The sequence below is a fragment of the Apus apus genome, chromosome 4, assembly GCF_020740795.1.
Source record: "Apus apus isolate bApuApu2 chromosome 4, bApuApu2.pri.cur, whole genome shotgun sequence".
Taxonomy (NCBI): domain Eukaryota; kingdom Metazoa; phylum Chordata; class Aves; order Apodiformes; family Apodidae; genus Apus; species Apus apus.
Window position 1 is genome coordinate 34614900 of NC_067285.1, and position 24168 is coordinate 34639067.

Below are 24168 nucleotides of genomic sequence, written 5' to 3' on the forward strand. Positions count from 1 at the left end.
TTTCACATTATAAACATTTATTTATAGATGTACAATTGTATAATTAATCCTAAATGGGGAGATACAGCCTCCATGAGCATCCGGTAGGATCTACGCCTTCTCGCTCGTTATTATCCCTGTGTGTCTACTTGGAAAAAAAAAAAGAACCAAAAGGTTTTGGTGGGCAGGCTCTGGGCAAGGAATGCTGGCAAGACACCTTCTGCAAAGGTGATCTTCATTTAACCCTCTCCCCGTGATGGCTTCACATCCACCCAATTCCTTCCAAAGCTAGAGGAGTCATTGGAAAAAAAAAGAAGAAAAACCTCCTTAAAAGAAGAAAAACCTCCTTAAAATCAGGGCCAAGTCATGGTGGCTGTGGGATGAGAAGGCCTGCAGTTAACGGGAGGGCTGGTAAGACTGCAAAATCAATCAGTAGTTGAAGACAGAGCAGGTGGGCTCCTCGTGACAAAGGAATAAAACCATCTCACCTCTTCCACCCAGCAGCCATCGCGCTTTTGATTCGCTCCTCCGAGGGTGCTGGGGGATGGTTCTCACTGGAAATGTCTTTTTAGACAAAAATGGAACTGCAGAGTACCAAAAAAAGAAGGAAAAAATATCCAGTTTATTCCACAGGAGGTAGCCCTGCTTGTGCTGGCTTTGAAGAGTCAGCTCATCACTTGGACCTGCCCAACCGCGACCGAGTGAGACGCGCTGCAGAGCTCGGGGGGGGGACGGAGGAAGAGGTCAGGCCCACCCTGACCACCTCCCCTAGGAACACTTCTTTTAACAGAAGCAACAGAAAGCTCAGTTTCTTAGGAATTAGAAGCATTTCCCAGGTCTCCTCTAGGAAACGTTGGTGTCAAGGCCACGGCCACGTTGCCAACCTGCTGGGTGAGGAACCCCAAGCGCGGGACGCAGACACACGCGCGCACCAACCCCAACAAAGGGAGACAGCTGGTGGCAAACCCTCTTTGCAGAGCCACCACTGCCCGCTGATTACGAGGCAAAATTAAAGCAGACTCTGCGGAAAAAAAGAAAGAAAGAAGTTACGTGCACAAACCCAATGACTGGCGAGCAAAAAAAAAAAAAGCATCCAGGACAATCCTTCCCGCCACCGAGCGGGACGCCGGGGCTCAGCTGACCCGCTGACGCTGCACAACCACACCACAGATCTGGACAGTGTCCCTGATGCCTTTTGTTTGTTAGCCCCTCCAGACTGGGAATTTCTTTTATTAAAAGCCCATGGGCAGGTGTGGACATCCCAAGCTTGCAGAAATGCCACTGGCCTCCAGGAAGCAAAGGACAGGAACTGCAAAACGAGTCTTGTTTGAGTGTGTCGGGCAGGAAAGCGCTGCAGAGCGAGACACCCCGGCAAGGGACTTCCTGCTCCCCTGCTTACCAAGCCAGGCAGAAAACAAAATAATTTAATCATCCAACCCCTGCATAGTTTAAAAGTACAACATATATACAGCTATAAATTAATTCTAAATAGATTATATTTTCTTTTTTTTTTTTTCAGAGTTTTGTTCTATCACCAAATCGTCCCGATTTCTCTCTCCGTCGGCAGTGACCAGCGCAGTCGGGAAGGGTCTCCTGCTTCGTGGCCTCTGCAGTTAAGTTTGTGTAATTTAACACTCTACTGTTCTCAGGGCTGTGAGATCCCAGGAGCAAGGAGACTGTCGCACGCTAGCGGCGTGGGAAGGGGAGGAGGAAGCCAGGCAGCTTGACTTCCTGTCCTGATTCGCTGCCTGAGACGCAGGTCGAACGGCGGAGACAGGCAGAGAGAAGAAAGAGGGCGGTTGTGCGTTGCTCATTTTCCAATTTGAAAGATAAGGTTTGATTCTTTTAAATATCAAGTCTGTCACCAGGGCTCAGTGCACTTCACCGAGAGTCTTCAGGCGTTTCAAGAGTCTGGGAATGAAAGCAGCAGCCGGGTCAGTCTCCGGACCATCGAACGTCACCGTCCCTCCTCTCTCTTCTCCCCCCTCCTCCCAACCCATCACAGGCAGCAGCTTTTTCAGTCGTGCTACTTCACACTGCAGCAGGACCCTCTGCCCACCAGCAGCTCTTTCCAGACCACGGGGACAGAGAGGGGATGAAAGAAGAGCAGGTAATTAATGCTGGTCTCTTGTGAAAGAGAGGCGCAGTTCTCAAGAGAACGGGCCTATCAAGATAAGGATGGTTCCAACAACAGGATACACCCCAAAAAAACCCCCAACAATCCGGAAGGCCAAACGTAACCCTGAGGATTGGCTTTAAAGGCCAGGATTTCAGATGTGCTCCTCTGGCCAAGGAAAATAAAAACCAAACAAAAACTCCCCTGCTAAACCTCCTCACTCGGTGTCTACAGATCAAGCAGCCAGACGTCCAACATCCCCACAAAGTCTCTGCAAGCCTAAACGGTGTCCACACAACTAACACTTGGTGCAAGCTTCACCTCTGATTTATTTTCTACAGAAACCCTGTTTTCAAGTAATTTTGTGGTGGGCTTTACAGCCATCCCAGCAGTATCTGGCAGGCAAAATCAGCTCAGACAATTGGGCAGAAAAAGGGCTCCAAACTCCGCGCCGATTCTTTTCACAATTTTTATCCAGTTCTGCCACGGCCCAGCACACTCAGTCTCACACGTACTATCTGGGCTGGACCTAATTCAAGCTCTCCATGCCCTGCCTCCCCCACCTCTTCCAGACTCCCCCTCAAGCTGTTTTCTCTTTGATTCCCAGTTTAACACAGCCAGTTACTTCTACAACCTGCTGTGAGCTCTGGCCATTTGCTTTGTTCGACTTAAGTGTCACGGGGAGGCAACGGGGGGGAAAGGGGGCAAGGAACATCTGCTTGGTAGGAATCCGGTCCCTGTCATCATAGTGCACCAAGTGCCAGGGGATAACAGCTTTTTCAGTAAAACAGACAATAAAGCAACCAAAAAAAGGTTCATTAAGAGGTGGTGTCTGGCTGCCAGGGCCAGTAAAACACTTCCAAGCAGCCGAGGCGCGCGCGGCCCCGACATGGAATGCGCAGCTGAGTCGCCAACACGCCCGGGGCCTTTTGCTCTGTTCCTAGAGACCCGACACCCACAGTGCCAGAGAAAACAGGGAGCTGGGAGAGAGCCAAGGGTGTTGGCATGCAAGCTAAACCAAATCAATTTCTCAATTAACGAGTGCACGCCTGAGGGAGGGGGGTGCTCCTTTCCCCCCCCCCCACCCCGTGACGCATCCAGAGGAGACTCGCGGAGGTCTGCGTCTCGGGCAGGGGTTTGAGTGAGTGTGACAAGCACTAGGGTGCCCTGCTCTGCTGCCAGGGGAAGCATCACCAGCTGGTACTCAGACCTCTGTGGAGTGGGCTGGTGGTGACTATCCGTGCAGAGAGGCTTGAACGTCTGACAGTCTGCTACAGCTGGGGGTGCCCATCTTCTGTGCTCGCTGGTACAGATCCGAGTCTCCGAAGTAGCGTGCCCGGTACAACAAGCCTTCCTCTGCAGAGGGAAAAGCCCAGAGTTACAGAGGCCATGAGGAAGGAGACCCACCCACTAGGACACATCCCACTATGGGCTCTGCTTGGGAACAGGAGGCACTTCAAGGCTCCCTGAAGCACAGGATGAGGCTGAGGAAGTGCCCCGTGCCCTTTAGGACAGGATGGGCGTAATATCTGCTGACAGCTCATCCATCCCAGGGAAAGCCCTGGGAACCTGGCAGGACCTGCCCCTAATCCCAGGAGGGACATGAGGCAGCCTACACAAAGGTTACCCCAAAAGCATGGGGAAGAACCACAGAGCTCAGTGTACTGGCCTCATCTGGCACCACTGGGGGATCTAGCAGCCCCTCCTACATCCCAGGCTCTCAAAATCCTCCCCCGGCCACTGCTCCAAGAGCTGGGATCATCACCTGCTGGGAACAGGCAGGCAGAGAAGTCAGGTCACCCCTGGGACTTGGCAAAGAGTTTGCTGCCCTCACCACCCTGCTGCCTGGCTGGGCAGCCAGGTTGTCTCTCCAGCTGCCAGGCTGGGCAGCTGTCCCTCCTGACCCCACATGCGATGCCAGCCCTGCCACCAGCACCCTCTGAGCAGGGACAGGATGAGGGGTGGAGGGCATCAGGGGCAGCAGGCTTTCAGACAGGGTCCTCCAACACTAAAACGTTACACAGAGCTATCAGGGTGGGTGGCCCCCTGAAAATGAAGTGTCTGCAACCTTCCCCACTCCACTGGAAAGCAGAGATATCCAACTGACACAGCAGGGAAGCTGCAGGGCACAACTGCTGTCTGACCAGTTCTACAGCAGCACTGGAAAAACAAACCAAAGTAAAAAAAAAACCCACATACAGGATTTGTCACAAAGTCGTCGACAGAAAAAAACCAACAAAAACCAGCCAACACCAGAGGAAATGTGTTTACATTACATTCCAACGTCACTTGAGCATAACCCAGTCCCCAGAAAAAGACCCTTCCAGCTTCATGCAGCAGCCCAGACCCTCTGGTCCTGACCCCCCCCACTACTCACTCTGCTGCTTCTCTTTCCAGCAGTTATTTCGAAGGTTTGCAATGTAATCATCCTCCACACTCCTCTCCACACTTTTCAGGTTCGTGCCCGTGTATTCATCTGCAAAGTTCTCAGATACATAGTAGATGACTTTCAAGTGCTCTGTCACTCTCCTGTGTACGTGACCCACAGACCTAGTTGAGGGAGAAGAGTCAGAACAGTGTAGGACACGCTTCAAGGGCAGAGCAAACAGCTCCCAGCTCTTCCTGATGCACAACATGCCATGATATCAAGCTGCTGAAAACAAGACATCACTCCTCTGCAGCCACAGGAGAAAGCATTTCTGGTGGAAAAGAAATGCCAATGCAGGGAGAGAAAACTTGCCAGGCCTCTAGCTAGGTGGGCAGAGCTCTGAACACAGACATAACTCTGAGGCAGACTGCCCAAGGCCTAAACCCACTTAAAATAAAGTGTTCATTAGAATTTTCAGCACTAATTACATCTCTCTGCAATCTCCTCGCTGACGACACCGTCATCTGCTTTTGGTGGTGAGGCCCAAGGATGGTTACTGAGATGGTTACAGAGCTCAGGAGCTGCTGCTTGTGCAGAGTGAGAGCAGCCAGCGAGGCAGGAGAGAAGCCTGGCAGAGTTGGGGGCGGGGAGCTGGCTGCCACAGCTCCCTAGCAGCCCCCCCTTGCTCAGCAGGGCTGCCTGCTGGTCAAACTCAGACCTCTCTGCTAAGCCCAAGAGTGTCAGTTTCCTCCACCACATCACATGCTGCAACAAATACCCTTGTGGCAAGAAAAAAAAATCGGACCTGCTCAGCACTCGAGCCTGCACAGACGAGTACAGAAAGCACTTTCTAGAAGGAAATCTCATCTTACCCTACCTTCCCCCCCTGGATTTGCATTTCAGACAGAGCCCTGCACTTATTTTCCCCAACACTCCAGCAAACCTAGAGCTACTCACTAGGGTGTGTGTGCAAGCTGTAACACAGGACCCGTGCCCCAGCACTGGATTCATCAGGAACTGCTCCAGCTGGAGACGTGCCCAAAGCTTCCCACAATAAATACCAGCTGGCTGCTGAATTAAATGTGAGCCTGATTCTTAAACCAGGTGTAAACATGAACTCATCTGGCTCACCCTTCAGTCTGTTATCAGGGTTTACAGGAGTGATTCAAAGACTCCTGCATGTTTCATCAAGGTCCAGCACTCGGGGACGAGGGGTGGGTAACCAGATAGACTGAACGTGACCAAAAGGCTCTCCTGGCATTTTTTGAGATAAAGACCAAAAGTGCCTGCTGGCAGATGCAGTCTGGGAGAAGCTCAGCTCACTATTTTACCTGTCAAGACAGATCCCAAAGCCCATATTCCTGTTCTGTATAAAGATGAGCTATGGAAGCTACCAAGTGTGTCCTCAGAGGAGGAGTATTTAAACTTGCAGAGCTTCAGCAGCATGGAAACAGGGGCAGGACCTGGCACAAGAAACCTGCCACCTGAAGCCAGACATGCAATTACACCAGGCAAATTTGCTGAGGTGTTACTGAAGCACATGGTGGCACAGACAGGCCCACAGGCAGACAGGTCTTTTGGCAGAAAGCTCGTTTTTGGAAGAGATTTATAAAGGCAACAAGGAGGGGCAAACAGTTCTTTGGGACTCTGCCTTTCTCAGTGACAGCCCCGCCCTCGAGAAGTGGCATTAAAATCTCCGTGTGCCATCAAAACCTCACCAAGTGCAAAAGCTTCTCACTTCCCACTCACTGAGCTGAGTGCAGTGAGCTCCAGCGTCCTGCCAACCAGCAATTCCCTGGACATCAGGCAGCAGAAGGGGCCTGGCTGCCTGCACAAGCCCAGCAGCACCATCTGCTGGCACAGCAGCCTTCTGTGCTCCTCTCAACTGCCTCGGTGTCTCAGGAAGAATGAGGGAGGACTGAATCAGCTCATTTGCTGCTCTTCTCCAATATCCTGGATGTTGGTTTGCCTGCTGCCCTCCACTGAACGTCTCCTTGCCCCATAAATTGCCTCTTCACCAGCTGCAGAAATCACAGCTCAATACTCTCTAGGCTCTTTGAATAACCCTGAGCTCTGCCTTCTTCCAAACTGCTCCATCTTTCAGTTCCCAGCACTAATTGGACCTGAAAGCTAAGCTGGGTTTTATAGTAATTAACATAATCAACAGCAAACGTCACCTGTGAAACTAAATATAACCAAGTCTACCCTCCTTAAACACACATAAGGAACTTCCACTGAAAATACATCAGGCTTTTGTCAAGAATGATGCAAGCAGCCAGAAATCAAGCCTGTTTTCCCATTCCTTGTTGGCACTGCAAAGTGAGTAAGAATAGACTCATTTCCTTTGGCAGCCAAGTGAGCAGATCAGGGCATTTCCACAGGATCTAGAATGAAACAGCTTCACTTTCACAGAGCAAAGGTCTGGCCACAGCTATTGCATGGCTAAATCAGATTAAAAAAAAAGGGGATTTATTGGGGAGTGTCTTATTCTACAGGAGTAGCTTTTGCTCCTCCTTCTCTTCCTCTTTTGCTTCGTGCTAGGCATAAACTGAGGCCTTAATGAAGAACCAATCTGGCTTTTGTTTTTCACACCCCAGTCTAACTCTACATGTCAATTAATTCTGCACAGGGGATCTGGGTGCTGGGCTACAGCCTCTCCAAGTCCATTTGTGTGCCCCTTTCTAGGAGACACCCAGCTGTGGGGACAGGCTGCAGAAGGTCCCTGCCGAAGAGCACCCTCCAACCTTCCCCACACCTTCCACCTCAAGACCTGTGCTTGAGAACCAGAAGGCCTTCACTGATGTGTGAGACATCTGGCAGCAAGAGCAACCGTGTGATGAGACAAAGGAGGGGGGGAAAAAAAACAGGCAGGAAAAACAAACAGCCTAGATCCCCACCCGCCACCCTGCCATCCAGAACCCAACCCCTTCCCCAGCTTGATAAATTTTAAAGTAATGGGTACTAACGGCCTCTGGCTCAAACTGTAGGGTGGGCTGGAGACCATCATCTGGCTGAGAGCAGACACAATGATCAGGATGAGGATGGGCATCAGCTGGACAAACAGTCCAAGGCCACCCTGAAGGAACAGAAACACACAGTGGAGTGCCACCCATCCATGTAGCTCTCTCTCCCAGCCCTAACACCACCCTGATTCTCCTGCTTTTCCCCAGCTTTGAGCTTAGGAGACATCCCAAAATAGTTGGGGGGAACTAAGCAACCCAGAGCCCCCCCCTCCTCCCCTCCTGAAAGGGCAGCATGTCTCCAAAGGTCCAAACCCACTGCCCCTTCTCCAGATGTGACAAAGGGCAGAGGGGAGTGGCAGGGGGAATCTTGACACTGAATTTCAACAGCCTCATGCCTGGATTTTGTTGTACTAGAGCATGTGGTTTCTGTCCTGCTCGTACTAGTGAGCAGAACTGGTTTAATGGAAAGCCTTCTCCCCTCCTCACTGGCAGAGGAAAGTAATATCCCCCCTCTACCACATCTCCTGAGCTCCTTTCAGTGCCAGAAGAGTATATTTTCCTCTTTAAGCCTGAGAAAAAATATTCAGGAAGGTGTTGCTTGTTTGTTTTTTCAAAAGAATATAATTGACTATCCCCAGAAAATAGTTATCTTCAATCCATAACCCTGGTCTCTTAAACAGTACATGTCTCATTCTCATTTCTCTAGACCAGAGGGCTTGGAGTGCTGGAGATATACTTAGATTTTTCTGTGATGGGAACACAAAAATAGCTCATGCTACAAAGTGCCTTCCGTGGTTAATTAAGCATCACAGATTAGAAACACCCCATCTTCAAGACTGGAATAAAAGGGAGAATGAGTTCGTGCTGGGAGGAGCCACAAGCACCCATATTATCTGAAAAGTGGGTTTGCCTTTTGAAATGACAGAATTAAATCTGAAAGAAAACGCTCCTTCTGTGGTAAGGACAGGTCCCCTTTACTGGTGCCACCTCATTTCATGGCAGCACTGTCTCAAAACACACCAGCATTTTCCCCACTGTGAGAGTCATCAAGACAACAACCACCAGTCAATTAAACTCCAACTTGGTGCAAATTCTGAAAGCCACTCACTCCCTACAGCTCCAGCTCCCCTCTGGGGGGGTGGAAACAAGCTGGGCTGTTTCACAAGACAACCTCACCAACTAGCTGGAGATGCACATCTCAGAAAAACCTTGAGACTCCCAGCCCCCCCATGCCTGTTTCTCCACTTACATCACCCTGATGCTCCCTCCTGTCCTGCCTCTGGTGGTAGGTGTATCGCATCCTGCCGTTGCTGTACACGTGAACGTTACCTGCAGGCAAAAGAAAACTGTCACACCAAAGTCCAAGCGTGTCAGATGGTGCTGGCTGGCCAGGGAGGAACCACAAAAGCTGGCTGTCTCTCCCACCTCAGCCTCACCAATAACAACACAGGAGGAAAAAGGAGTCTGGGTGCTGGCAGCAGCAAGTTTAGTGAGACAGAACTCAGACCGAAAAATTCTACTCATCACCTGAAGCCAACATTGACAAGATGAGCTATATAAGCCCCTGCTGGGAAAGGAGTGTCCCTAAGGTGTGCTGGGCTGGTGTATCTGAAGGTGAGTGGGTGGTGGGCACAGAGGTCTATCTGCAGGATTTTGTGGGATCCTGTGAAAATTCAGACTGGAAGTGACCTCAGGAGGTCCAACATCCTGGTCAAAGCAGGGCCAGCTAAGTAGGGAGACTATCTGGTACAGGCCTCCCCACTTCTAATTGAATTTACTTCAGATTAAAACCAATTACAAGAAGTAATTTTGGTTGTTGTTTCACTCTAAACCCAGAGCTCTTCCAGTGCCTTGTTTATAATGTCAAAACTACAGCTGAAAAGGGAGACGAGCTGAGAAAGAGAAACCAGCTGAATTCTCTTGGGACAGTGAAGAAAGGAAAAAAAAAAAGGCTGAGCTAAAATAGCAACCTGCTGTTTTGACTGGAGTAGCTTTACTTCTCTGAGAGGCAGAACATGAGTGCTGCAAAGGGCCTGGAGATGCCTCTGCAAGTATGTCAGCTCTTACATACCAGATAGGAAAGAGCTACCAAGAGTAAATCTTCTCAACTGAAACCAAAATATTTATTCTTCCAAGTTGGTCCTCAGGGCTCAAATAACCACTGCCCGCACTGCCAGGGAAACATGACTACAAGGGAGTGGTCTAAAATGCCCTTACCCTCATATTAATTCTGTCTTTTTAACTGGAATGGATCAAGTGAAGGAACAGTCACTTGGTTCTCTCCTGCTACCCAAATCACACTCAGCACTGTGGACAGACCAGGATAAAGACTTAATTTGCAATTCCACAGGTTTAAATTATGCTTTAGAAAGAACACTTTCCTCTTTTTTTACTGGACACAGTGAAAAGAAGGAAGTGGGCACTGATCTCAGAGAAACTGCAGAGCAGATACAGATCAAGGCCCAGGCATTACCACAGTTAGTTTTGATTAGATAATTTAACTTCTAAAACCACCAGGCAGAAAAGCCTTCTTCAAAATAGGATTATTTTTACAACAAGTCATTTTTTGTTCTAGCATTCAACCCAACCTAATAACAGCTAATGGTGCCAGCATGCAAACACCTGCAGTTGTGAAGAACTCCAGCTCTGGTGGTGTTACCTGCTGGATGCTGAGTTCTCCAAGTACCCATCTGAACAGGGTAGACAACTCTAGGTGTTTAGCTCATGTGTGAAGGAGAACTCTCATCAAACCCAGCAATCCTTGCACGGCCAAACAACTCACTACTGCACTGACAAAAGGCTCAGGTCCCATTCAAGAGGTTAAGGTGCTTACTAGAGGGAAAACCACCACCAAAAAACATGTTGAAGAGGTCCTCGGGGGAGATGTCAGCCTCAAACCCGCGGTGGAAGTCCGAGTGACTGTGTCCGTGCCGAGCAGGGTTGAGCTTCTCATCTCCAAACTGGTCATATTGCTTCCTCTTCTCTGGGTTGCTCAACACTGCGTAGGCATTGCCAATGGCTGAAATATTGACAAGAAGGAAGCAATCACCCTCTTTCTGCTCCAGGTAATACCTTGACTCCCACAGACCGGCAGGACTTGCCTTTCTCATTACACAAACGAGATCCTCAACCACCCACGTCTTTTCAATGGGCTGTTTCAGCACCAGTACCTGCCAGGCTCCTATGGCAAACACAGGCAGAAGGAAACCCACACCAAGAGGGTGGAAGGAGGCATCATTAATTCAAGTGAAGAAATTATGATACGGCTGGTACAAATTCATCCCTGGAGAAACCCTCTCAGATGAATGAAACTGAGCAATGGGAAGGAAATCAGGCAGTAGAGCAGCTCCACGTTTCACTTGATTAAACTTGTTATTTCTTTTGCACAACTAATGCCTGAATCCCTCAGCTGTTAAGCAGCTGCCTGGGAAAACACAGTTTTAGTTGACAAATTTGATTCCAAAGTGGCATTAAGGGAATTCAGTGCCATCGCCTCCAACCAAAACTGCAGAACATGTAAATATGGGCTAGATCACTCAAAAGAGACTTGAAAACCTGCCATGAAAGCCAGTAAGGAAAAGCTGGCTCCAAGTTGTGTCTGTCAGCAACCAAGTTCAGAACTTCCAGGTGCCAGAAGTAAGGTGCATAACTACAAGGGCTATTAACCAGTGCCTGTGGTGGTGGAAATGTACTGGAACTGACCCCCCACCAGTTGCCCAGGTCGCTCTCCTTCCAACCAGCCTTTCTACCACAACACATCTGCCTGCCACCCTCCTATTTCTGTACTTCTCTCTCCACATGTTCCAGCTGACCACTTCCTCTGGACCAACCTACCCAAAGCCTCCCTGTGTGACTGCAGGGCCCATCTCTCCCCCCCGTGCTGCAAGAAGACAACAACATTCATGGCAATCCCTGCCTGGTGTATAAAAGGCAGGGGCAGAGATGGCAGAAGTGGGAAACACCTGCCCTTGGCAGGAGATTAACTCCAAGATTCAACACTTTCCCCACAGTCAGATCGAGGTGTTTGGTTTCTTCTTGGACTAGAGATGTGGAGCATGGAGGGTGTAATATCAAGACACTTGTTCTCCTTCTGGGTTATAATTAGTGCATGCAAACATTTCTACAACCAGGCAAGGAAGCTGGATGAGGAGGACTGACTCTCAGCATATCAGCTTGTTGTTTCTCACTGTGCAGTTAAGCCATGAAAATGGTGTGCTTCAGGATGCCTGGCTTTCTGCTGACAAAGCCTGAGAAATATCTCATCCCAAATCAGGATTTTAATCTTACATAGCCAGGTTCAGCTCTTTTTCCAATGTCAGTGATGCAAAATCTGCCATGAGACAGACTGCAGCCAACTGCAGCTGAGCTGTAGACAGAGAAAAGGTCTCAGGACAAGACCTAAGGCTTTATCAGCTGTCACTGGGAAGATGATTGCCAAGACATCAGCTAATCCATCAAGGTAAGAAAAAAATTAACTAAAAAACCCTCAGAGCAGTGCACATTTCCCCCTTCACCCTCTGGAACCAAACAGCTGGACTCCAGAGAGCCCTGCAAAACGAGGAGCTCAGCTCAGGGGCTGGAGGACAGGGGAGCCAACGAAGCAAGGCTTGGAGGAGAGATAACCTGAGAGCAGATTGCTCTGCAGCAGAGGATAAAGGGCATCTTGCTTAACGCACGACTTCTGGCACGTAACTCTTGTCAGAGCCTTTGGCAAACACCACTATTTCAGATTACAGGTGAAGAAACCTGCCTTTCCCCACTTAGCAAGGACTGAAGGATTAACTGCCCAACGGAGGCTTATGGCAGATGGGGCCTGGAGAGATGTCTGCAGCTGCTCCCTCTTTAATCTGGCCCCTGTGCTACCAAGGGCTCTCCCCCAAGTAGCCAGGGGTCAGCTCATTATTTGCTAACAGCAACAGGCTTATCAATTGTGGACTGAAGTCTTAAAAGACTTGAGCAAACCTTACCTAAGACTTTTACTGCTGAATTCATGTCTACTAGAAGCTCACCCGAATGCTGTATCAATACACTCACACCAGCTTAGCCTTGCTCCCTGCTCCAGTAGAAGTCCCATGAATGTCACTCCCAAGATGGCCAGAATCAGACCACATCATTTGAATGGCTCAGCACTGCAATACCAGTGCTGTGCAACTGGCAGCAACAAGTTTTGCCTTTAGCCCAACGACAATACTCCAGGCTTCCACCCCTTGCAATGGAAAATGGGGTTATATGATCCAAGCAATAGCATTTATCTCGGAAAACAACTCCAGTTTTAAGGTATCTTATTGCCCAGGAAGCATCCTTGCTGCATTTGTAGAGAGGCCCTGAAAATGGGGCTCTTCACAGCAGAACTGAAGCTCCTGGGGGTCTTTTTTTTGAGTTCTGCCTGGGCTCAGCTGTATGGCTGGTGTAGTTTTGCCCTAGGAATGTTCACCTGGGGTTCCTATCCACCAGTTCCATCCACAGCCCTTCACAGGTGCCAAGTGCTTGCTTAGGAAACCTGAAGGTTTACTGGCCACCCAAAACTCTTAATAAGGGGAAGAGTGTCAACACCAGCTCTGAAGACACCCAGTTTCCTGATATTGGGCCTGTCCAGCAATGTTGCTCTCGAGGAACTGGTGAACCCAACGTCTGCCTCCGGTGCTGCACAACTTACTGGGTTTGTCAGTAGACAGGGGTGCACCCCAGAGCTTTTCTTCATACTACCTGCCTCCTGAGGCTGTTTTTAAGAGCCCAACTCAGCACCATCGCCTGCCAGTTGAGAGCAAATCACGAATCACAGGATCCTAGGGGTTGGAAGGGACCTGGAAAGACCATCCAGCCCAACCCCCCTGCCAGAGCAGGATCACCCAGAGCACATCACACAGGAACGTGTCCAGGGGGGTTGAATGTCTCCAGAGAAGGAGACTCCACAGCCTCTCTGGGCAGCCTGTCCCAGGACTCTGTCACTCTCACAGTAAAGAAGTTCTTCCTGATATTCACATGGAACCTCCTCTGCTCCAGTTGGCACCCACTGCCCCTTGTCCTGTCACTGAACAAAGCCTGGCTCTGTCCTCCTGACACTCACACTTTACATATTTGTAAACACTGATGAGGTCGCCCCTCAGTCTCCTCCAAGCTCAAGAGACCCAGCTCCCTCAGCCTCTCCTCATCAGGGAGATGTTCCACTCCCTTCAGCATCTCTGTGGCTCTGCCCTGGACTCTTGCCAGCAGTTCCCTATCCTTCTGGAACTGAGGGGCCCAGAGCTGGACATAATACTCCAGATGTGGCCTCACCAAGGCAGAACAGAGGGGGAGGAGAACCTCCCTTGACCTACTAACCACCCTCTTTCTAATGCACCCCAGGATCCATTGGCCTTCTTGGCCACAAGGGCACACTGCTGGCTCATGGTCACCCTCCTGTCCACCAGGACCCCCAGGTCCCTTTCTCCTACCCTGCTCTCCAGCAGCTCAGCCCCCAACCTGTACTGGTACCTGGGGTTGCTCTTCCCCAGATGCAAGACTCTACACTTGCCCTTGTTGAATTTCATCAATTTCTCCCCACCCAACTCTCCAAAGCTGGAGATGTTCTTTACCTTTAAATGCCTCTGTAGCCCCTGGTGCGTGGTTCTTATCCGGGTGGAATTTCAGGGCAAGTTTCCGATAAGCCTTTTTCAGGTCCTCATCAGAAGCTTCTCTGTTTACCCCCAGAATCTCATAGTAATCTTTGCACTGCTTTACCCTGTCAGTAGAAAGAGAGAGAACAAGTCAGTTTCAGCCCTGCAAACCAGGTGGCATTGAACATGTCAGCTCCACAACCTCTCCCTTGTCACAGTTTCCATCGGGGCCGCTCAGTGAACTCTGCTTTACTCAGCTCTAATTCCTCACAGTGTGACCCAGTTTTTTTTTCCCACAGAGTCACTCCGGCTGTGCCCGCATTACTAGCACACCAGTGCTCCCACAGAACCAGTCCAGCCAGTAGAGGTAGAAGGGCCTCTCCTCAGGCATGAAGAATGTGATTGGCAAACAAGCTTCAGACTCATCGCGCTCATGTTTTTGGCAGGCCGGGATCTGAAGGATAGCTGGGCTACCTGCTTTTTTCCCCCCTCCTCTCCTCAGACCCAGTTAATTCACAGACCTAAAAATAATGCCAGCTGAACTCCAGGGGGAGAAAAGAGGGAGGTGGCCAGGCCATTGTGAGCAGCCCAGCTCCTTCTGGGAACACTGGCAGCCCAGTGATGGTTCCTCCTTCTCACGTGACTTGGATGACACAGAAGGCAGCAGGCTGGGGTTTTGGAGAGATGGGTGACATAACAAGCATCTCCAGAAGCCCACGAGCCAGAGCAGTTCTTACACAATCCAGACCATGTTCGCAACCTCAAAGTTTACCAAGTGACTGTGCCTACAGTCTTTTAAAACTTCCAGTCTTTGCAAATAATAGAAAGGAATAAAGAACAGCTTGAAACTGGGTCCGGAAAACAGGTGACTGGATAAACACTGCCTGGGACTTGGAAGCAGGAGCTTCAGGAGTATGTTGTGCTAACAGAGTGGTGTCCTGCAGTGGGTATCTACTTTATCAGGCCCTAAGAGAGACCACGAGCAGAGTATCATCAAGCAATGCTATGCTGCAAGCTATGAGCAGTCATTTCCACCTAGAAGATCTCAGGGCCACACACAATTTTTCACAGTATTACTGAATAACAGTAAAGCAAACATGAACACGAAGACCATGAGATGAATGCACCCAAATGCCTCCTTGGACCCCAGCCAGGATGAGGCCTTTGTGCCTCCAGTTCCAGTCCTTGTCCATGCCTTTGGGGGGGGGAGAAATCTCATCCCTGGTAAACCCAGCCCAGCTGCCTCCCAGGGTTGCTGTCGCTAAAACTCCCCCTAGGTGTGCTTTAACACCTCGCCAATTAAAAACCACTCCAGAGGGTTCAAAGCTGAAACCTTTCAAACCCTGTGAACAGACTGGTATGTCCTGGTGAGCTCACACTACTGTGAGCTGAGGCCAGGGAGAGCTGTGCACACACCTCTTCACTGCATCCACCTGGTCCTGAGTGTAGCCCTTGGGAGCTTCCCCGCCAGCCTCGCCGTTGGCCGACGGGAAGTCTCCGCTCATCTTCTTGAACTGGGGCTTTGTGGACTCCCTGGATTGGGACTGGCCATTGGCTGGCTGATCGTTCTTGTTGAGTGACTCGAGCAGAACTGGAATGAGAAAAAAAGATGTCAGAAGTCAGGAGACCACCAAGCTCAACTTGCTTATCCCACTCTCCCATGAAGAGACCCCCTCCTCACCTCCTGCTCTAAGACCTCCCACGCTTTGTCAGAAAGACCCTCACCTCTTCACCCAAACCTTCAGCTCCTGACAATTCTTGCCCAAACTGAAGGCACTGCCTGCTTCTCCCAATGCATGTGATCTCCACCAGACCGGCAGGCCTGCCCAGCCAGAGAGTGTGGTTTCACCAAAGCAGCCCATCCCTGCCTCCTCCATTTTTTCTGTCTCTCTCCATAAGTGAAGCATTTCTGTGTTTGCTCTCCAGCATATCACAAAGCACATGATTCTTTCTCACCTCCTGCCTTTGAGAACCTGCTATGTCACAATGCCATACCTTTAGAGAGCTTAGGAAATAATATGGTGGGATGCCAGTGACATGGGGACACTGACCCCTGAAAGGGGACACAGAACTGGAGCACTGGCTGCTGGCAGCAGGAGAGGACCCACCACATGTGAGTCAGAGGCTGCTTTGTTCTCTTGCACCACCTTACCAACGTATTCGATGTGTGTAGAAGCAGCTGTGAAAACCAGCTTCCCTCTCAGTTAGGGAATGTGAATTGCATACATTCAGTTTCACTTTCCTGAAGTGGGGTGCCCATGTCTACTGGAGAAACTGCTGCAGACCATTCATTGCCTCCCTCTTGTGAGGCTCAGACACTGTCCTCTTCAGCCAAGAGGGGACAAACAGCCAGGCCTGGCCTAACCACACAGGTGACAACACTGTGAAACCAAGCGAGACTCCTCCAGGCACAGAAGCATCTCTCCACCCCACGTTTCCATCTTTTAAAGCCATTTTTATATTTATTCTTTGTTAACCTGCATGCCTGTAGTCTCTGAAGTTTAACTACTGCATCCCCACCAGAAAGAAGAGTCACACAGAATACGATTAAAACCAGACAAAGTTATTGACAAAGGCATCAGCAACTTGACCAGCTTGCAGTCCTTTACCCAGAGCCTAGAAATGAGAAGGACATCTCATCTCCTCCTGTGGATTGCACACCACAGACCTTGCACTGGGGGGGGGGGATATCATATTCTTTATGCAAGTGCAAACAAGGCTTGCAGGCCAAGTGATGAGGCAAGATACCCTATCTGCCCCCCAGAGCTTGTAGGGGCAAGAAAAAACCACTCAGTGATCCAACACCCAACACAGGCAGTTGTTGCAGGACGAGGGATAAAAACGACTGCAGGCTAAGGAGCAGTAACTCCCTGAGCTGGGGGGGCTTAATGGATTTTGGCTTTCAGAAAAATAAATCCTTCCCTCGCTCATATTTATACCACCAGAGCCTTGACAGAATTACAACCTTTGCTTTTGCTCCTTTCAAGCCTTTAAAACCTTGTCTCTCACAAGGCAAGCCCTCCGCCCATCCCCCTCTTGCTGTTCTGGGCTGACTTCCCCACAGCTTGCCAGGAGATCATCAGCAACGTGGTTCCTCACACCAACCACAGAAGTCCACACAAGGCCACAGCTCCATCCTGCCTTGTCCTACAGCCCCAGGCCTGTTGCTTTTGCATCCCAAAGCCACACTGGTCCTCCGTGCAGTCACAGCACAGGGCAAACTCAACCTACTGAAGCAGTGACTGCTGATTTAGTTCTCAGCTCTGCCAACCCAGCTCCCCCCAAACCGTGTGCTGGGGATCCCTCTTCTTGCTTATTAGCCAACTTCTGTCCAACTTCTGCTCATTTTTCCAAACCCCCCACTTAAAGGCAAGCAGTGGGACTAGATCTATACCAGCATGCCCGGCTGGAGGAGAAGATTTGTGCTGAAATCCCCTTGCAAAACCCTTGGCTGATCCTGTGACGACACCTGTAGGGCCCAGCCAGGGTCAGAGTCTGAAGCAGCAGCTGCACAAGGTCCACGTCACCAATCGTTGCCAAACCCAACGTCACTCAGGAGCAGGAGATTTCCCAGGGGCACACAGGCCACGTAAAGACTCAACGACCAGAGGTAACTGCAGGGTCTTTGGCAACATTTCCCAACTACAGACACCACGTGCACCAGCGACCGACCAGGACATCAAGCAAAGGGGCCTGGGATGGCAGCTCTGACCTGAAACTTGTACCAGCAGCTGGGTCTGGCCACAAATTAACATGCTGTACTTAACATCAACCTGCCCTGCTGCCCTCCTCCCCTTTCCTCACTTTTCCCTCTCTCCACTTCTTTTATCCTGGATGTTCCAGGCTGCAGGATTAAGGCAAAACACGACTGCTTTACATTGCAAACTGGTGACCTGCTTTGCTGGCAGGCCACCTCAGGAAGAGCAACCCTTCTCAGGGTGGGCTTTTTTCCACCTGCTACTCCACTTTTTTCCTCCAAAGGTCCTTTATCCTACTTGGAAACTTCACAAAAGTATCAACTCTGGATGGGAAGGAAAAGCCACCCCACCTGCGACAGGCTGACGTGCTGTGTTTGAGGGAAAGGGAAGAGGCCCTGGACAAGCAGAGGGAGGATGACAGGAAGCCTCAGGCCCTCCACAGCACAGACAACTCGACTCAGTAAGTTGAGTAACTTGGGAATCCCTGCTAGCCTGCAGTGAGCACGGGGTATGGGTAGAGATGGTCCTCAGCTCCTCTCAAGAGGAGTCATAGCATCGTCATGGTTTGGAAAAGACCCTTAAGATCACCAAACCCAGCCTCCAAGCTGCAGTATGTGAGCCCTTTTCCTGCCCCCGTGGGTCAGGCCCCTATGTGGGGAGGGTTGAGGGAGGACTCAATCCCCCCTCCTGTGCCCTGCTCTGGGCCTCCCTCTTCCCTCCCTCCCTCCTCTCTGACAAAAACCCCCTCGGGCTGCAAGAACCGTGAACCTCTGGGCTGCCCCGTGTCCCGGGGAGGGGATGGGGACATGGAAGGGGGATGGGGGGACATGGAGGAGGGAACGGGGGGGCACGGAGGAGGGAGGGGGGGACATGGAGGGGGAGATGGGGGGGCACGGAGGGGGGATGTGGGACCCGGAGGAGGGGCTGGGGTCACAGAGGGGGGGCTGGGGACATGGAGGAGGGGATGGGGGGACACGGAGGAGGGGACAGAGGTACATGGAGGGGGGGACATGGAGATGGGGACGGAGGAGACATGGAGAACAGGATGGGGGGCACAGAGGGGGGGACGGGGGGACATGGATAAGGGAGGGGGGGCACAGAGAAGAGAGGTGGGACACGGAGGAGGGACGGGAGGTACAGGGAGGGACAGGGGGACACGGAGAACAGGACGGGGGACCTGGAGAAGGGGACGGGGGGAGCACGGAGGAGGGGACATGGAGGGGGGATGGGGGGGACACGGAGTGAGGGAACGGGGGGACATGGAGGGGGGAACGGGGGGAGGGACGGGGCGACACGGAGGAGGGGACGGGGGGGGGCACGGAGGAGGGAGGGGGGACCCCGAGGAGGGACAGGGGGACATAGAGGGGGGAACGGGGGGGACACGGAGGGGGGGACAGGGAGGGCGGACGGGGGGCACGGAGGGAACATGGAGAAGGGAGGGGGGGACATGGAGAAGGGAGACGGGGGACCCGGGGGAAGGAGGGGGGGCACGGAGGAGGGACGGGGGACCCGGAGGAAGGAGGGGGGACCCGGAGGAGGGACGGGGGACCCGGAGGAAGGAGGGGGGACCCGGAGGAAGGAGGGGGGACACGGAGGAAGGAGGGGGGCCCCGAGGACCGACCCCGGCCGGGGCAGCCCCCCCCCGGGGGACTCGCCTTCCCGGCGTGCCCCGCGCGGCGCGCGCAGGCGCAGCGGCGGCAGCGCAGGCCCCGCTCCCCCCCCCCCCCGCCTCAGCCCCCCGGGCCCATCCCGGGCTCACCGCGGACCCGCGGGGACGGGTAGAGGCGCTGCGCCTTCTCCAGGAAGCGGCGGGCCCTGTCGGGCTGCCCGGCCCGGGCGGCGGCCAGCGCGATGGCGATGCAGCGCTCCGCCTCGTCCCGGTTCGACTCCATGGCGGCCGGGCGGGGGGACGGGCGGGGCCGCGCGCGGCGATGGCGTCACGGGGCGGGGCGGGGGCGGGGCGGGGGGAGTGATGGGGGGGGGGGAGAGAGGGGGGAGTGAGGGGGGGGGAGTGAGGGGGGAGTGAGGGGGGGGGGAGTGAGGGGGGGGGGAGAGGGAGAGAGGGGAGAGGGGGGGGGGGAGAGAGTGGGGGGGGAGAGAGTGGGGAGAGGGGGTGAGTGGGGGGGGAGAGGGGGGGAGTGGGGGGGGAGTGGGGCTGAGGGAAGTCAAGGGAGAGAGGGGAGCAAGGGGATGGTCAGGGGGCTGAGGGGAGGGGAGGGGAGTGAGGGGGATAAAGGGGCTGAGGGGAGCGAGGGGAGTCAGGGGATGGTCACGGGAGTGAGGGGAAAGGGGCTGAGGGGAGAGGAGTGAGGGGGATAAGGGGGCTGAGGGGAGAGAGAGGGGAGTGAGTGGGATATAGGGGCTGAGGGGATGGTCAGGGGGCTGAGGGGAGAGGAGTGAGGGGGACAAGGGGGCTGAGGGGAGTGAGGGAATGGTGAGGGGAGTGAGGGGGATAAAGGGGCTGAGGGGAGAGAGAGGGGAGTCAGGATGGTCAGGGGAGAGGGGAGAGGAGTGAGGGGGATATAGGGGCTGAGGGGACGGTCAGGGGGCTGAGGGGAGAGGGGCTGAGGGGACACTCGGGGCTGAGGGGAGAGGAGTGAGGGGGATAAGGGGGCTGAGGGGAGCGAGGGGGATAAAGGGGGTGAGGGGAGAGAGAGAGGGGAGTGAGGGGGATAAAGGGGCTGAGGGGATGGTCAGGGGGCTGAGGGGAGTGAGGGGATGGTCAGGGGAGAGAGGCTGAGGGGACACTCAGGGGGCTGAGGGGAGAGGAGTGAGGGGGATAAGGGGCGTGAGGGGCGAGAGAGGGGCGTCAGGGGAGACGGGAGAGGAGTGAGGGAGATAAAGGGGCTGAGGGGAGCGAGGGGAGAGAGAAGTGAGGGGGATAAAGGGGCTGAGGGGAGAGAGAGGGGAGTGAGGGGGATAAGGGGGCTGAGGGAATGGTGAGGGGGCTGAGGGGAGTGAGGGGGATAAAGGGGCTGAGGGGAGCGAGGGGAGAGAGGAGTGAGGGGGATATAGGGTCTGAGGGGATGGTCAGGGGAGAGGGCTGAGGGGAGAGGAGTGAGGGGGATAAAGGGGCTGAGAGGACGGTCAGAGGGCTGAGGGGAGCAAGGGGATGGTCAGGGGGCTGAGGGAATGGTCAGGGGACAGTCAAGGGAGCAAGGGGACAGGAGTGAGGGGGATATAGGGGCTGAGGGGACAGTCAGGGGAGTGAGGGGATGGTCAGGGGGCTGAGGGGAGTGAGGAGGGGGATCAAGGGGCTGAGGGGATTGTCAGGGGGCTGAGGGGAGAGGGGACCAAGGAGGGGGATAAAGGGGCTGAGGGGACCTGAGGAGGGGGATAAAGGGGCTGAGGGGACCTGAGGAAGGGGATAAAGGGGACTGAGGAGGGGGATAAAGGGGCTGAGTGGATTCTCAGGCAACTGAGGAGAGCTGGGAGAGTGGGAAAGGGAACTGAGGAGGGGGATAAAGGGGCTGAGGGGATCCTGGGGTGGCTGCAGGGAGCTGGGGGAGCAGGAAGAGGGCTGAGGAGAACTGAGGAGGGGGTGAAAGGGCTGAGAGGACCTGAGGGGGCGGCTAAAGGGGCTGAGGAGATCCTGGGGCGGCTGAGGAGAGCTGGAAGAGCGGGAAAGGGGACTGAGGGGACCTGATGAGGGGGATAAAGGGGTTGAGGGGACCTGAGGGGGCTGGGCTGAAGACAGTAAAGGGACTGAGGGGAGCCGGGGGTACTAAAGAGGGGCTGAGGGGAGGATGGAGCCCAGAGGAACAACAGGAATAATTTTGTGCCGAAAAAGAGAATTTCATTGTGTTACTCCCACTTCCAAACCACCCTGCCTGCGGCGGCCTGCCACCCACCTGGAGCAATCAGGAGAGAAGAGCCACCAGCCATGTCACTGTAAGCAACACCTTTACACCATGCTTTACAGGAATAACACCTTTCAGCCCCCGTTCCCATGACAGAACAGCAATTCCCCTCTTAAAAAACAAACAACAAAGTAATTTGAAACCTGCAGGACAGGCAGGAGACCCAATTGCTCCACTGCTTTTAGCTGCTGTTACACAAGCTCCTCTGCTGGTGCACCCCTCCCCTCCACCCTACAACAGTCTGGGGGAGCACAGAGCATTTTGGGCAACTGAAATCCTGGGGTGCTCTCTCACCACTCAGCTGCTGCAGCCTCTGCTCCTAATTCCTACCGGTACCATCTATCCAGGAATCCTATGGCTTCTTCCTTAGGAGCAATCTTAAGAATTAAAAGGAGTGCCATGCCCTTTTACAGTAACATTCCATAAAAACGATTTGGCTGCATCCCTTGATGCCCAGCTCTGCAGGCAGGGCCCATCACAAAGTGGAGGTGGTAGCAGTAAAACTCCTTTTTCCTGAGAGAAAGATGAAGGGGAGCAGGCAGCAAGCAGAAGCTGCAAATTGAAACAGGCTTGGATTTCTAACTTCCATTTACAAAAAACTCCAGCCGGGGAGAGTCAGGGCTGGCCAGAGCCTGGAGCCACCCCACTGGTGTCCACAGCAGAGGTGACTGCAAGGCTGAGAGAGGGAAGTTCCTCCCAGACCCTGCTACTGCTTGGGGTTGGTGAAGTCCCACGCTGTCTCCTGGGCACATTTCCACATGGCTCGCATCAGCCTGGTGAAGCCCATGTCCTTGGGCTTCTCCAGGCCTCTCATAAGGCGCTGCTTCATGATGGCCACAAACTCCTTGTTGCTCAGCTCACCATTCCCTGCAGAAAGAGAAAACAACATCATTAGAAACTCTTAAAACCCACCAGCCGCCTCCTCCCCAAGGTGTGCTTGCTTTAAAGGTCATCAGCCTCACCCTCATTTCTTGGGGAGACTGGAATCCTGTTTGGCTTCAGCCTCCCAAGAGGTGCTGCTGAGCAAGGGCTGAACCACAGCACGGAAATCCCAAACCTCTGGGTGCTGCCCTGCTTTCCCTGGCACTGCCACATCTTGCAGGGCCTGGAGTGCTGGGACTTGAAGGCAGAAAAACAAATGCAAAGCAGATGCCCAGGCACCCACAGGAGACTTCCTGTTTTAAGTGATCTAGGAAATGATGGGATGCTGACTGCACTGGTTTTAGCTTCTAGGGAGCAGCACACCTTTGGACACAGAAGCAACCTGAGGGACATCAGCCCTGAAACAACAAAGCCACCAGAGAGCCCCAGATCAAAGGAGACAGAATCTCTCTGGCTGCTACAGGGAGCCACATGGTTCATGAATGAGTTTCTTCATGATGAGCTTTTTCTTCTTCCTGCCTTACATCCGAATGCAAACCTGGGCAGTGAAATTTCAGCAGACTATCAAGGGGTGAGTAAAATTCCCTCTGGTGCTGCAGGTATTTGATGTGTGCATGGTAATGTCTACAATTATGAGTGAAAACACACACAAAAGAAGAGGTCTGGGCCTGATTCCTTACTTGGGACTCCCCTCACAAGCAGAGTCTTTCCCCCCAGAGGTTTGCTCTCAAAATATTTAGCAGATTCTCCTGTGAGGGAACACAAATGGAGAATATTTGGCTACACTTGGATTCACTTTCATCTCCACCCTGACAATCTGGCCTGAGGATCATATCACAAAGTGGCACTGAAGCACAGAGGAAAATTAACCCAGGTGCAAGGCTCCTTGAAGAAGGAGGTGGGGCTGAAACCAAGAGGGACAACAAGGAATAAAAGAATTAAGTGTTGGGTTTTTTTAAGGCTCATGTTTCCATCAGAAAGCAAACAACTGTCTATGTATGCATCCCTGCTGCTGAGAGCTGCCAGATCCTGGTGGCTGTGCTGGAGAAGCAGGGGGCCAAGCACGGTCTCTGGTTTTGGTGTGGTAACTTTGGGCCAATGCAGGATTTCGCTGCTTTCCAAGCCTGAGCTGCTGCCATCATCCCCTGCTGGCAAAGGCTCCGCTAATTCTCATTCAGTCAACCCCAAGACAGCTCCTGTGTGGTGGCATCAAGCCACCCCAAAGGGCTCAGATACTCGGTGGGCCAGCACAGCAAGGAGCTTCCCAGCAGGGCACAGAGCTGCCAGTCATTAATTAAGCTGATATCCATCGAGGACTTTGGAGATCAAGTAACCAGACTGGCTCCTTTCCAACACCAGAGCACAACAGCTCAATAAAAACCCCGTGGCTGGTGGTTTCCCCCCCCCCCCCCCACCTCTATTTCTTCCCTGGCTGAGGGGCAAGGTTGGGGTCACTCACCGTCGCAGTCAAAGAGGGCGAACACCACGTCGCACACGTGGTCAGAGAGCTCCACCTTGGCCACTGTCCTGGCCACTTGCTGCATGGTGACTGCAAGGGAAGGAGGACAGGAGGTTAAGGGAGGCACCATCACCTGCCACCCACCAGCAGTGCAGGAGCAGAAGACAATGCTTTGTCCCCCAAACCTGTTCAACACACGCCTCGAAACCGGGCTCCTCAAAGGCTTCGCCTTCCTCCTGCAACACCA

The 24168-nt window shown here is 52.9% G+C and overlaps 3 protein-coding genes across 11 annotated transcripts in view; 1 reads left to right on the top strand and 2 right to left on the bottom strand.

Annotated features, from left to right (window-relative positions):
- DNAJB12 (DnaJ heat shock protein family (Hsp40) member B12) lies at positions 1-19652 on the bottom strand. Its single transcript, XM_051618076.1, has 9 exons — positions 19480-19652; positions 15439-15613; positions 14002-14147; positions 10260-10445; positions 8676-8755; positions 7430-7539; positions 4473-4645; positions 3306-3451; positions 1-1890 (listed from the first exon to the last, which is right to left on the bottom strand). The coding sequence occupies exons 1-8, from the start codon at positions 19610-19612 to the stop codon at positions 3330-3332; spliced, it is 1125 nt and encodes a 374-aa protein (XP_051474036.1). The 5' UTR covers positions 19613-19652; the 3' UTR covers positions 1-1890; positions 3306-3329.
- LOC127384109 (uncharacterized) overlaps positions 17666-24168 on the top strand; it is a 24659-nt gene continuing 18156 nt past the window's right edge. For 2 of the 5 annotated variants that reach the window (XR_007889368.1, XR_007889366.1), the window contains exons 1-2: positions 21521-21611; positions 22807-23033. Coding sequence is in view for 2 of the 5 variants with exons in the window: in XM_051618099.1 (XP_051474059.1) it covers positions 21467-21611; positions 22807-23033 (372 nt within the window). In the remaining 3 variants the exon portion in view is untranslated. Of the gene's footprint in view, positions 18181-21397; positions 21612-22806; positions 23034-24168 lie in introns of those variants that run through there. The other 3 variants (XR_007889367.1, XM_051618099.1, XM_051618100.1) reach the window with 3 other exon arrangements.
- MICU1 (mitochondrial calcium uptake 1) overlaps positions 21607-24168 on the bottom strand; it is a 96561-nt gene continuing 93999 nt past the window's right edge. For all 5 annotated transcript variants that reach the window (XM_051618068.1, XM_051618073.1, XM_051618072.1 and 2 more), the window contains 2 exons: positions 23922-24011; positions 21607-22447 (listed from right to left, as the gene is read on the bottom strand). In XM_051618068.1, the coding sequence (XP_051474028.1) occupies positions 22287-22447; positions 23922-24011 (251 nt within the window). In that variant the 3' untranslated portion in view covers positions 21607-22286. The remainder of the gene's footprint in view (positions 22448-23921; positions 24012-24168) is intronic.